Source organism: Daktulosphaira vitifoliae, unplaced genomic scaffold, assembly GCF_025091365.1.
Source record: "Daktulosphaira vitifoliae isolate Bord-2020 unplaced genomic scaffold, ASM2509136v1 Scaffold_4, whole genome shotgun sequence".
In the NCBI taxonomy this organism is placed as follows: Eukaryota; Metazoa; Arthropoda; class Insecta; order Hemiptera; family Phylloxeridae; genus Daktulosphaira; species Daktulosphaira vitifoliae.
In genome coordinates, this window is record NW_026099575.1 from 41,353,575 (window position 1) to 41,368,844 (window position 15,270).

Below are 15,270 nucleotides of genomic sequence, written 5' to 3' on the forward strand. Positions count from 1 at the left end.
ATATATTTATATTAATAATATATATTTATATTAATAATATATAAATATAAATTTAGTTTAAGATATATATAAAAGTGTTCAAGTTTCCGGTAAACTTTTAAAAGTTAAGATGAAAAAATTTTTTTTTATGTGAAAAGGTTGTCGTTTTGAATCCCTCCTGTGGGTAGGTAAAGGATCAAATTTATAAAAAACATACCAAATGATAGGTAAATACCTCATGTATCTATAAAAAAAAAAATTATATTAATTTTGTCATTTTTGAAATAGCGATTTTTATTTTTTTTGGAGATTTCCCCTATTTACGGGGAACGAGGGAAATTTTTTCAGTTTTTGAGGATAATGTATTCGACTTGTGATACGATTTGTGATCTTTTGACGTGTCGCTGAAAGAAATCAGTTCGGTGTGAGCTGACAAAAAGTGGTATAATATATATATATATATATATATTATACCACTAATATATATATATATATTGTAAATTAGTTTCTATTATCATTTTTTTATTAATTTGTTGCTTTTTTCATTAGAGTCTAAATCTTGATAAAGGCTATGTAACATTTTTTAATTTTTCTTTAATTGCTGTAAATTAATAAGTGGGCTGGTAAAATAATTATTATTCAATTCATCAACTTATTCATATACTTCTAACTCATATTTATATAATAATAACTGATTATTTGTTACTACTTTTTATAGTTTTTTACCCATTTGAGTTTCTCAATTAACTGAAATCAATAAAAGCTGAAATCTATGATTCAGTACATCTTATTGTACAAAGAGAGTAACCTATTTAATGTTTTATGTCTAATTACATATATATGATGAAAAAATTAGAGCTTACAATACTTTTAAAATGTACGTTTCTAAATTTTATAAAAATATTTAAAAAAATAATCAATGTTTTCATACTTAATCTTCAGATACCAAAATAACTTGACATAAAATTTTTAAATTCTATAACATATGTTTATCTATGACAACTGGAATAAAAATAACGGAAATTAAAACATTATGAAAGTTTTTTTATTGTAATGTTATTAATTTGAAAACAACGGAAATAAAAAAAACTAAATATTGAATTTTAATTTTGAACATTTTTGTTTAATTAAATGAAATAAAATGGATAACTAATATTGAACTAAAAAAAAAAGATAATTTTTAACCAATTAAAACAATTTAAACTAATGTACTTATAAAAATAATTATTGATACTCATTTATTTGTAAAAAGTTGTTCTTGTTTAGTTAGTTTTTATTAAAAAATAGCAATTTAGTAAAACTTGGCATTTGTTCATTTTATAATTTTTAACAATCAACTAAAAAGTCAAACGATTCATATGTTTACTTAATTTTAATTAGGTTTGGGTGTATTATTATTCAACTAAAACTAAATTTATGATCAATAAAATAGAATTACCGTACATATTTTCAAATGCAATATTACAATATTGCAAGTATAATTAATTAATTGTAGTTTTTAAAATTAATAAAACATAATTACATTACTTCCTACTTTGTAAAACAATTTTATAACTTACTAATGAAAAATTCACAGTTCCCAAGCTATTTATAGTGCATATAAGCTATTGCTTTCAATAAGTAATAACTAAAAAGTCATTTAGACCCTCTAAGTGGCTTGTACACTTTTGAACCTGACATAATCACATATTCGTAATAAATAAGTGCTCATAAAGTATTTCGGAGAGCTAGAGAGGAGGAACACATCTCTATTCCAAATTGAAAGAGTTTAATTCTTCTTTTTAGCTTCGATGCGAAGCTGAGCTGTTAATTTTACTATGATGATTTTTTTTTTATCTATCGCTACTTTTTCTCAGCTCTCATCATACCGATTTCTTTCAGCGATACGTCAAGAGATCACAAATGAAGTGTTTAAATGAAAGTCACCCTAAAAAATTTAAATGATCCATAGTAAATAACAGTTAGTCATAAATTAAATATTTGAAAATTCATATTGCTCTGACTACAGATCACGTTATCGAATTTTTTTCTAATACTATTAAACCCTTTTAAAAACGCAAAAAACTTGAATGACTAAAAGTTGAAGTGTGTTGTTTTTAAAAGTAAAACACAAATTAACTAAAGTTCAATACAATTTTATACTTAAAAATTATTATTTAACAATTTTATTTGATATTCAAAAAGTGTTCTTTGATATTTAAGAGAATTTTTTAATATTTCAAAATTGAAATTTGATACTAAAAAATATATGTAATATGTCTTTGACAAAAAAATACATTTTTTTTATAAATATTTTATAAATACTAATTTGATCCGACATACTTTTTTTAAAAAATCATACAAAATCCTCAAATATAGAAGACGCTTAAAAGTTGAAACTCATGTAAAAAAGTAGAACTTTTTAAACTTAACTTTTAAAAATGTCTCGGAAGTACTCCTATCTTCAAATATGTTAAATTAAAGTTTATATTACAAACTATAAGTAAAAAAATTGTACCAACAACTCGTCTTTTAAACGGCCTTTCAAGTTTAATATAAAGTGTTATTTTAGTGTAAAAATTCACCATTATTCGTTTATGTTAATTTTTAAATTTTATTTTATTTTTTAGTTATTTATGTTTATATTTTAATTCAATTAGTATAATTATATAAGTTAGTAGGAGGTAAGTACCTCATATATCCTTTCAACATTAAAATAAAGTGGACTACCATTTCAAAAAAATATATTCTAGCTAAAATGGCTTATGTTAAATCCAAATAACGAACCGCTCTGTGATTCATTTTATAGACACTATTATTCACTCAATTTATGCTAAAATAATAATTATATTAAGAAAATTCTTTTGGGTATTTTTTATTTTTTATATTTCTTAATTTATTAATTATTAAGGTTTTTTTTAATCCATACATTAGTGACATTCTTGTTCATTACTAGGATGTCGACATTATTTTTTTTAATGGCAACATACATATATATCTGTTTATAAAAATAATGTGCTTATATATGATAAAACTTGTAATCAAGATGTATTGCTTGTGAAGTAGTTCAATAATTCATTCTAATAATTAAATACTATCTACAGATTTGCATCGAAGAGTTTTTTATGATAGTGATTTTAGTGACTAACAGATATTATCTATCCTTGTCCCAACTATGCCACGTCCCCATTATTTTGGTTTTTTTTTTTAACTTAATTCAGTATTATCTACATACTTAATCCTTGGTGTCCATTTATTTGATAGCATTCAATATTAATATGATTGCAACTAATTTTAATAAGGTGCGCCGAACCAAGAGATATCATCAATCGGCAGGAATACATTTGTATTTCCGATTTATGGTTCCGGTTAAACAAACAACTATTAAAGAACAGACAGGCTTAGCAGGACAACAGAAAATAACTCTAAAGGGATGATTAAAAGGATAATGGAGCTGTGTGAACAATTGTTCCAGTGAATTGAATAATACAATGACACGTCGGCTAATTACCCTCAAATAACTATAGCAGCAGACTGGATAGAATGTGCAAGAGAAATAAAAAGAGAAAATGCTTTTTAATAGTACAAAGAGAAAGTAGGAGAAACAAATACACGCAAAGTACTACCAATTGAAGAGCATTTACTTGACAGACACGCCTAGTGATCGAAGTATAAAATTAATTATTAATTCGGCTTGTCTTGATTAGGGTTTAATTTTATTACGCTTTTACTAGACATATAGATTTTTGGATGCCCTTTGAAAGCCCTGATATAAATGGTTATCGAAGTTATACAAAGGTCATAGATATTTTAATCAATTATTAACACCATTTCTATAAAATTATCGGCATAAATTTTACTTAATAAAGTGGTACTCAATACTATAAATACAAAGTACATAAGAAAATGTTAATAAAATAAAATGAACATTTTCTTAAACAAACTTAGAACTAATGAAAGAAATAGTTAACATAACAAATGATAAAAATAAACAATTATGAATAATCATAACAGAAATGAATTATTGGATTTCGGATTCAAGAATAATACCCAGTAAATCCCAAAATTTCAAATTAATATTTTTCAATCAAATCTACTCTTTATGAGGTTTGAGTAAACAACTGGTTGGGTTGCAGTCATTAAATATTTTAGTATATTATGGACATTTTGAAAAACGTGTGTTGCACATGAGCTTAAGTGTACGGCATTGACTTTTGGACGGGTAAGCACAACACAATTTTAACGACAGCCTAAGTGTAAAATTTAATGGGAAATAATTTCCCTCAGTGCCGAAAATAATTGAATGCAAATACACTTTTGTACATGAGACTGTATCGGCTGCGTTATTGAATTGATCAAACAGCTAACAAGAAAGTCTTTGATTGTGCCTATTTAATTGTTGTAATGTGATTATTTAGTGACAGTACCATGTCTTGTTTCTGCATGTAAAGTGCTTGTGATTTATTTTAAGTCTCGCTGTAAAAATGAGGTAAGTAATTTTATTACCAAAACATTATTATTATTTGACAAATATATCTCGACATTTAATTTCGATAAAATTTCTTTATACTAGTTATTTTCCTTGCTAAACTTTAGAACTTTAACTAAACTTTTAAGTTGTATAAAACTTACAGCTCATAGCTAAAAATTGTTGTATTTCATTTTAAGTATGTTTAAAATATTTTTAATTAACACGTAAATGGGAAAATTTGTATTGAATATATAAGCTAATGTAATAAGCTAAATTAGTTTTACATTTAAATGGGTTATATTTTTGTATAATTTAACGGGCTTAACTTTTTTACAATTCAAGTTTCAATGGCATTGCCAGAATTATTTCTTGGAGAGGGGCTAAGAGCCTTTTTTATTTGGCTAATCACATTCACTAACTAACGCCAGGTCAATTACGAGTATTAATAATAATAATAATTGACCAAGGGAGGACTATAGCCCCTTTAGTACTCCTTGACTGGGCCGCTTTGTGGTGTTGTACTTAATTTGTTATGATAATTTGTTTAACATTGATAAATTTAAAATAAGAAAACAAAAACGAAAAACACTTTAAAAATATTGTGAATGTGAATTATATCTATATTTTTATAGAGTGTATTTTATGTTTAATTTATTTATAACTTGGTCTATAAATCTAATAATTCTTTGTCTTTTACAAGCTAGACAATCAGTTGTCGTATGAACATAAATTCGATAAAATAGTATGATGTAATAATAAAATACTTGGTCTTTTTCTACTTTACTCCTATAATTATAAAAAAATCTTCTATTAACACAGTTATTAAATTTTCGATTTGGATATTAAAAACAAATCAGTATGTATACATTGTAAACGTTAATCAACTCAATATAAATATGAACATCGTTAACACAAAAGTAAATATAAATATTGAAAGTAAGAGACATGCCATAAAACAATAGAGTTATTGTTATTGTAGTTTTAATAAAAGTTATTGCAAATTAATGAACGCCTATTGTATTTATTTCAAAACAAATTTAGAAACAGTCCCTCGTCATACAATTGTACAGCTTTCTAAATCAAACTATTTTTAACTTATAATTGATATATACCTTAGGAATACACTCGATACGTATTCATATCTATAGAAATTATGTAAAATAAAATATACTAAGCAAATGTGATGTAAAAATGATTTCATTTCAATCGATGTTTAAAATCATAGAAAACTTAATAATTAGATTAACAGCCAGAATTTTATAATACAATTATGATACGCCATAATATAATATGTAATTGTATTTACTATTTTACCATTAAAATCGTTTATAAATCATTTTTTAGGCTTCTACTATTTTTAAAAGCAATTGGATCTATTTCGGTGATGGTCTACGGCCGTGGAATACTTCCAACTAAAACTATTCTAATTACCAAACCATTCACTACCACAACAGGGTTAATAAGCTCTTGTGCAATGATAGAAGAAGATGTTCCAGTGTGCAAAGATCCCCCGGGATCACACTATCGATGGTCAGTTAAATTCTAATTTGATTTGAGTACATTGCAATAATTTTAACAAAAAAAAACTTAATTTATCAAGCGACAATTTTATTTGTTTTATACCAGTGTACTAATAGAAATAATAATTATGTTTTAATGATTATTATTAAAACAGATTTTATTTAATGTTTGTAGGGAAATATTTTTAATTAATTTTGTTTTTAATAAATACGCAACTTATGTCATATTAGTTACAATTATAGTGTAATTTAAAACAAAAATGTTAACGCGTTTTTTCAGCTATAAGAAATATAGTTTATATTTTTATTAAACCGTAAAACAGATAAATGAATAATTTAATCCCACAAAATGAAATTTATGTATACTCTCTAAAAAAATATGTTTTTATAATAATAAATATGACTTATATTCAATTTATCGCAAATCAAGTTTCCAGATTCTCTTAGTCACTTAATACGAACAACTTAACCATCTTTTTATATAAATTTGATAAACGTCTAGTTTTCGTTAGTTCGATTACGTTATGTTTTTAAGCAATTTTAAGCACATAATGATAAAACTAGGAGTTTCGTATAGACAACTTAATGACCACGTGTACTCAAAAATGTGATGTGATGATAAATATAAAAAACGGTGAATTGAATTCAATTTAAAAATACACAATAACTTGGACGAGTGAATTAATGGATTCATTAAAACAGTTCTAGGGAATCAAAAGGTGATAAGGACTTTTGAATTTCTCAAGTGACGGCCGTTGTGTAGTTGGCATCAATTATTCACGTAGTCGTTCTAAGTTTACGGCTTAACGTATAGATTACGTGGTGCTAGTGACACCGAACAGCTGTCCACTAGCCAGTTCCGCAAGACATTTTACGCTTATGAATGTACTCAAACAATAGAATTGCGTTGTTTATATTTAAAACAAACTGCGCCACAAATATCACTAAGCAGCCCATTTAATTTCTATAATTACTTACTTGTTAGTCGCACACGTAGAAAATTACTTGATTTGTGTTTGTACAGAAAACTTTATATTCTTAGGAGTAATTGTTTCCATTTTTTTAAACCGCAGTATCAATGTATTCAATGCAATACGACACCAGTCCATTACTTTTTAAAATATTTTCGTTTGTTCAATACAAAAATCACAATAATATTTTGCCGCCAAAACGATTCAACAGACACGCGCAATAAATATGTATAGTTTTAGTATTCAAAGGAAACAAGTTCAGTCTTCGAGAACAATGGAAATCCTTTACCTTACTAAGTAATGGCATTCAATTAGTCTTATCTAACACTCGGCATATTAGTGTAATATTTTTCATGATATTTTACATTTGCACGCACAAAAACAGTATTTTACGCCGTTGCTTTGATGCGATATATGTATATACTTGTTTTTTTATTATGAATGTGTCGCGAAAATATAGTTTTCATTTCTGTAGTCACCGAATCCCCCGAGTTGAAAGATAAAAAACTCTTGCGAATGCAACCATATTAAAATATATATTTATTAACAATTCTGAGTGTGACTGTATTAGAGTTTTAGTGTATAATTTTTATCTCGGGAACGTTACTTATTTGTTTTAGGGGAAAAAATTAAGAGAACTTCAAAAAACTAAAATTTTAAGTCTATTATTGCCAAAGACAAGTACACTTGTTCTATTGTAATGGACTCGAATAAAAAACGACAAGTACATGACCGATTCTCGCCTTAGATGTATTTAAATTTCTTTTGTGTAATTGAACGAATTCTTTATTATCGTGTGATTTAAAGAGCATTTTTCTCTGTCGAGAACAGGTCTCAAATACCAACGCCTTACCCAGAAAACGGTTTTGCGGTTGCAGTAGATGACCGCAGAGCCTTTGAAGACGTCGCCGCGGGGTCGACGAAGCAAGACGAACGTAAATGGAAGTTGCGGGAGACAGTGACGAAGACAGTACACGATAAGGTCACCGTATGGTCTCTACCGGAGACGGTCGTCACGTACTTTCTTAAAGGCTGCAGTCCCACACAGGTGCCGTTCGATTTGTCACCGTGCACCGATGACGATTGGATAGCAGACAGTCCCGACGAGGTTCGGTTGGAGAGTAGCACTCGAGTCATTTATTACGCGCCTCCTGCTCAATAACGTCAAAGGCCCGAGACAGTTACTGAACATGTGTGCCTGTGGGGTGTTCCCATGTCGACAGCACTCGAAACAACCGAACAATTTTCAATCTCAATTTCATTGGTTCACAATCGTTTGAATTTCGAAAAAAGATTTATCGGTAACCAAAATCACCGACAATTTATTAAGAAAAACTTCACTTTTTTTACTTATCATTGTCATTGTAAATGTAAAATATTTTAGTTCAATATCGATGTACAATAAAACCGTTACAACACTACTTTTGTTTATGACTAAAAATGTGAATAACTAACGCTAATGAGTTAACAAAATGTCTAACTAAATTTACATTTTGTTTGAGACACTACACATAAAAAAAACTGCACCATAACTGCCAAAAAGGTTCTTTTACATTACTTTATTGTGTAAATCACAGAAAATATACAAAAATGTTTACTGAATTATGGCGAACGACATTTTCATGTTTTTATATCATATGTCATGTAAAAATGAATAACGTTAATTTTTGTCTTCTCCTGTAATTAAAACATTTACCCAACTTCTTGGGCAATCGAAAAATTAGCTCGTCCACAAAAATGTAGCAAGTTATGTACGTATGTTGCTTTCTAAAATATTTTTAAGCAAGAGGAAATACATTTTACTTTCCCGAAGATTCTATTCTAGTTGCGTGCGCGCCATTAATTTTAATTATGGTAAGAAATTCATATACAGCGAATTTCAATGTAATTGTTGAACATCTAAACTGTTAAAATCATAAGGTAATTTTTTCAACATTCTCACTCGAATATTTTGAAAGCACTATATAATATCTTAAAATTCATGAGCTATTTATTTCACTTATGATAGTCACGAACTTTGACAATAGTTTTCGTTATCTTACCTCCGCTAGGTGGCAACACGTCGAAGATGATAATTAAAAGGACGACCCATATTTCAGGATCCTTAGAAAACGAAGGAAACAAATAAAAAAATTCATTGTAAAGGGAAAAGTTCTCATACAAATTTCAGATTTTACATCGAGAAGTCAGAAAAAATTGTAGAAACTCAATCTTGTCATCTTATTACGCTTCGTCACATATTAAAAATCTCAAATTTCATTTCAGTTGTGCTTTTTCTTCCATGAATTAGATTGATAACACAAATCGAGAATCTCGTGTTAATAACTATTATCCACAACTTTCTTTTTTAAGTAATCCTTATGACTCGTAATGTTACTTCGATATCGTTTCCTGTGATTCGGTTAACTCTTAACAGTAATTTTAAAAATAATTTAGTAACATCCTATTAATTTTAATTATAAGTTAGAAATTTAAGAATATTTAGCTTATTTTAGATTATAGTAATAATTTTTGTTGTCTATTTGATAAATATCTCGTGGAATTTATTTATCTTTTAAAAGTATAGTATTATTTAAAACATTTTATTATGCAGTTTATTTATTTTATTAGAAAATATATTTTTTAATTCTTAATTTTATAGATGAATTCTTCAAATTGTGATAGTGATACTAGTCCAAGCCTACTTGGAAAATTTAGATATGCCCAGAAACCAAGATTTAGTTATGAGGAAGCTGCATCTAGGTCTAATGATATTGAAGAAAGTCCAAGTAACATTTTAAATTATTTATTAAAAAATATTTTATTTAAATTTTATACTTATGTAAGAAATCTTAATATTAATTATATTTTTATAGTTAAAAAAGTTAAAAATAGCAGATTACAAACTATTATAATATCATCAGATGAAGAAACTGATCATAAATCAATTAATGGGGATGTGTCTCATTTAATTGAGGAAGTAAGAACTGCATTTATAATTTTTTATGAATGTCTATTAAAATTATTATTGTTTAGATAGACCATGATGATATATCCAATGCTCATTCAATATCTGATGATAGTAATGATGGTCCTAATAATGGAGTTAGTTTGCACATAGTCAATTTAAAAAATTTTAATTCTTTTGTTAATAAAAAAGAAGAAAAAAAATCTGAAGAAGGTGATGCTTTGTCTAATGTTACGCTTTCTGGTGTTAGAAGTTTAAATCCACAATTGGTTAAACATGTTCCTACTCCTGTTATTATGCCTTCTAGAAAACGTATCAAACCTCAAGGAAATATTAGTTAGTAAATTTATATTATTAAATTAATATAATTGTTTTATTGTGACATTTAAATTTTAGAAAGGAAGCGTATTAAAACTACATGTGGTGATAGTGACACAGATGAAGATTGTGATAATGATTATGATGAGTATGTACTTATTTAAAATTAAAAAATATTTAATTCAAAAATTACTAAAAATTCATGTATACATATTTTGAGAACAATGTTACACTATTATCAGAGTGAAACACATACTGACAGTATTTTGAATAAAATATTTTTTAGTTTTAAATTAAATATTTTAGATATATTTTTAATTTTAAATAATATTAGCCACAAGTGATTAATTCTTATTATGGTTTCTACTCAGATTACTATAGTGAGGGTCTCATTCTACTTTATTTAAAATTTTATCGAAATGGTGTGCTGCTATAACTGATATCCTAAATGTTTGAGAATCTCAATTTTAACTCATTTTGATTAAGATTTGTTTGATATATTTAAAAGCATAAACAGCATGTAGAATCAAATTGACCACTAAAACACATCCCACTCTATATCATTGATGGTTTTGACTGTATTTTGTAATTTTTTTTTTGTTGTTTTTGTTAATCACTTAATTTGTCTCAACTTTTTTAAAATAAGAATTGTTTTTTTTTTTTGAAAGTAAAAACTTCAAAAAAATTGTAAAGATAGTATTTTCTAAAGAACTCTAGTTATCCATTTTTAAAACTAATATACCAGAAAAATTTATAATTTAAAGTGATCTAATTAAAATTTAATTTTTTTTTTTTAACTAACTAATGTTATAAGACTTAGTGCACAAGTATTCTTAATTAAGTTAAAAAATTCCAAATTTTAATTGTCACAATTATGATTTCAGTGAAAAAAATCTAGTAAAAGACAGCAGTGCTGAAATGAGACAGCAAGCATTAGAGTTGTTAAATAATTCTTCAGAAGCTGAAATGAAATTGGTTAAAGGAATGACTTCAAAAAAGTTTGAAGCTCTATTAGAATTAAGACCATTTGTTAATTGGTTTGATGCAGTAAGATAATATAACTTTTCTATATTAATATTTCTTTTAGTATTATTTATTGTAATTCTTGAAATTTAATTTTATATAATCATAGGCACAAATTTAAAAGGCTTAGCCCATCCAAAATTTCAAAAACACTACATATAAAATTAAGTGCGAGTGGTTGAAGTGAACAGAAGAGTCTGATGTCTTATATTATTAAAAAAAATTCCAATGAGACTGAAAGGTAAATTCTACAAGACTGTAATCTTGATAAGAAAGTAGAGTAGAAAATGAGTGTAGCAGAGATGAGAATGCTTAGATAGATGAGTGGAGTGACTAGAGAATATAGGATAAGGAACGAGCATTTAAGAAGGAGTATAGGTGTAGCGTCAATCGTTGATAAGACGAGAGAAAATAGACTTGGATGGTTTGGTCATGTTATGAGAAGAGAAGAATCGGAAGCTGTAAGAACAGTTATAGAAATGAATGTTGAAGGATGAAGAGGAAGAACAAAAAAGAGATGGAGGGATGCTATTGAATGTGATATGAGGACAGCTGATGTGGGAGATTGTGTCAAGTGGAAGTTTAGGATAAGGGTGGCCGATCCTAATTAGTTGGGATTAAGGTGGGGGAAAAGAAGAAGACTACATATAAAATTACATTTAAAAAAATTTAATGAAGTAAAGTAAGATAAAATAAGCACTTCTAAATATTTTATTGAAATTGTGCCTATGTATATGATAAAAATTTATGTATAACTTTATATTCTATTTAAGTGACTAAAATATATTTTTTCTACATTTTATAGATTGTTTTTATTTATAACATTCTTTTATTCAATAGAAAACCAAATTAAACAATTCTAAAGTATTAGGTGATCAAACTTTACAAAATGTAATGCATATGGTAAATTGTCAAGAAATAGTTACACAACTTATGAAAAAATGTGAAAAACTTTCCTTAAAAAATGGTCATACAATAACAACTAGTAATATGTTAATCAAAACACAACCTGCCTCATTAAATAAAGAGTAATAATCAGACATAATTAGTCACTAGTGATAATTTTTTTTTTTTGAAAATGATTACATATCAAATTGTATTTTTATGATTATATTTTCTTAGTTTACAATTGGCTGGTTATCAAATGATTGGTTTGAATTGGCTTCTATTGATGAATTCTCAAAAACTGAATATGATGTTAGCTGATGAAATGGGCTTAGGTAAAACTGTCCAAATAATAGCCTTTATAGCACAACTTAAAGAAACTGAACGTACTCAACCTGGAGTACCTCAATTAGTTGTTGTACCAGCTTCAACATTAGGTAATATTTGATTCACAATAAACATAATTAATTTACAAGGTGTTTATAGTTATTTTTTTTTTCAGACAATTGGTTTAAAGAGTTTGAGAGGTGGTGTCCTTCAATAAAAGTTGAAAAATATCATGGATCAATGGATGAAAGAAGATATTTAAGAAGTGAGTGGAACAAATATGGTTTTGGTGATATAGATGTTATTCTTACAACGTGAGTATTAAGAGTTCTTTAAAAATTATTATTATTATTAATTAGTTTACTATTTTATTGTAGATATAGCTGTGCCGCTAACTCTCTTGAAGAAAAAAAAATGTTCAGGGTAAAGGAATTCCATTATATAATTTATGACGAGGCACACAAGTTAAAGAATATGACATCATTGACATTTGAAACCTTTTCCAACTTTAATGTAAATATTTTTTTCTAATAAATTATGTTAATGAAATTAATAACATAACATTAATTTATATTTATAGGGAAATTACAAAATATTATTAACTGGTACACCACTTCAAAATAATTTACTTGAGCTGATGTCATTACTAATATTTCTTATGCCCAAAATGTTCCGTGGTAAAGTGGATAATATAAAATTTTTATTTTCGAAAGGAACAGTTAGTAATATAATAATTTATCATAAACTAAATTTTATTAATTATACTATATTTCTTAGAAAAACACTGGATCTGAGTATGAAATGAATCGTATTGAACAGGCTAAACAAATTATAGCACCGTTTATGTTAAGACGTTTGAAATGTGATGTTCTTAAGTCATTGCCTGTGAAAACAGTTGTAGTAACTGAAATCAAAATGACTGAACACCAGAAAACTCGCTACAGTACATTAGTTGATGAAATAAAAGAGGCTAGCAAAGAAAAAGAAACGTCTGAAAACAACCATATGATGTGGGTAATGATGTTGAGAAAGTTAGCTAATCATCCACTGTTATTACGTTACCATTTTGAAGTAAATATAATAATTTTACTAATAATTCGATAAATAAATTCAATATTTTAATATATGATGCTTTGCTTTAGGATGATAAATTATACAAAATGGCTAAACTATTGGCTGTTGATCCAACATATAAACAGAAAAATGAACAATATATTGCTGAAGATTTATCATTTTTATCAGATTTTGATCTACATAAATTATGTGCTGATCATAAAGTAAATTTATTTATTAAAATATATTTATTAGTTTATTGAACAATAAAATTTTTACTTTTTAAAATATAAATAAATTATTTTGATAAATAATTTTTATGTATTTTTATATAATATTACTTATTTCATATATTTTTTAGAGTCTACATAAATTAAAGTATGACATTCCTATTGAAGTATTCCTAAACTCAGGAAAATTCAAGAAACTTGATGAATTATTACCCGATCTTAAGGATAGAGGTCATAGGGTATTAATTTTCAGTCAATTTTTATCTATATTGGACTTGCTCGAAATATACATGTCACACTTTGGACATACATATTTAAGACTTGATGGTTCAACACAAGTTCAAGAAAGGTATACTAGTGTTGGCTTTTTTACTAAGTGTTCAGATATTAAGTAAAAAATGTTTACAGACAACTCATGATTGACTTATACAACATGGATGATAGTGTATTTGTGTTCTTGTTATCTACAAAAGCTGGTGGCTTAGGTATAAATTTAACAGCTGCAGATACAGCAATATTTCATGATATTGATTATAACCCTTATAATGATAAGCAAGCTGAAGACCGGTGTCATAGAGTTGGACAAACTAGGTAAATGTTATAACCAATTAAAATTCAAAAGATATAAATGAACTACTTATTTGAAAAAAATAAAAGTCTAAAGTATACTTGAAAAAATAAGAACAATCTGTTTTTAAATAACTAATAATTCATTAAAATAAAACTCAGATATACATTTTTGGTATCTCTTAAAATTTTTGTTTAAAAGTTGCTACTGACCAGTTATTTTTTTTCGAATTTTAAGATGATTAAATGTGAGTATTATAATTAATAAAAATCAGGATGTGTCAGATTAAAGATTAAGTACACACATACATTTTTTTTTTTTTTTAATTTATGTCATATTAAATGTTGTAAATTTTTATATAGAAAAATTACATCTTAGACAATATGTTATGAGATATAATAAATCAATCACTTGGTAGAATTTGAATTTAAAATTGTTGAACTCAATTTAGTTTTTTCACTATAATGACAACTCTTAGTATTATTATCATAAAAATTCTACAAATATGTCAATTTAGTATCTTTTTTTATAGTCTTAATATGTAAATGATAAAGGCTCAACAATATGTTTTTTTTATAAATATATAACACAATTTATTGTAGGCCTGTTAAAGTCATTAAACTTATAAGTCAAGATTCAATTGAGCAATCTATGTATAAAGTAGCCCAAGAGAAGTTAGATCTCGAGCAACAAGTTACTGGAAGTGGAAAAGGTACAAATATTTTAAAATAAAACATTTAAGAATGTATTTTGATTCCTATCTTATTTATTAGATGATGAAGAAGCCGATAAAAAAACTATGGCTCAATTACTTAAGAAATCACTAGGCATTGAGGATGTTATATGTTAAAATGTATGTAATAATTGACATGATGTTTTAAAACATTTTTATTATACATTTTGTTATTTGTAATAATTATTTTGTACATATATACTAAATATTGTATATTGTTAAATTCTGATGCAGCTTTTTTTATTTATATATATTTTTTTAATGTG

At 26.3% G+C, this 15,270-nt stretch overlaps 2 protein-coding genes across 2 annotated transcripts; both read left to right on the top strand.

Annotated features, from left to right (window-relative positions):
• Positions 1 to 4,305: 4,305 nt before the first annotated feature.
• Positions 4,306 to 8,589, top strand: LOC126906176 (uncharacterized). The gene is made up of 3 exons (XM_050686516.1): positions 4,306 to 4,447; positions 5,774 to 5,959; positions 7,752 to 8,589. Exons 1-3 carry the CDS (start codon positions 4,443 to 4,445, stop codon positions 8,080 to 8,082), a joined length of 522 nt encoding a protein of 173 aa, XP_050542473.1. The 5' UTR covers positions 4,306 to 4,442; the 3' UTR covers positions 8,083 to 8,589.
• Positions 8,590 to 9,285: 696 nt separating this feature from the next.
• LOC126906175 (SWI/SNF-related matrix-associated actin-dependent regulator of chromatin subfamily A containing DEAD/H box 1 homolog) lies at positions 9,286 to 15,227 on the top strand. Its single transcript, XM_050686515.1, has 17 exons — positions 9,286 to 9,480; positions 9,562 to 9,688; positions 9,776 to 9,879; positions 9,936 to 10,203; positions 10,264 to 10,333; positions 11,070 to 11,232; positions 12,049 to 12,236; positions 12,331 to 12,530; positions 12,596 to 12,734; positions 12,798 to 12,933; positions 13,001 to 13,138; positions 13,198 to 13,491; positions 13,563 to 13,697; positions 13,835 to 14,052; positions 14,112 to 14,294; positions 14,874 to 14,983; positions 15,045 to 15,227. Exons 2-17 carry the CDS (start codon positions 9,562 to 9,564, stop codon positions 15,119 to 15,121), a joined length of 2,550 nt encoding a protein of 849 aa, XP_050542472.1. The 5' UTR covers positions 9,286 to 9,480; the 3' UTR covers positions 15,122 to 15,227.
• Positions 15,228 to 15,270: the final 43 nt, after the last annotated feature.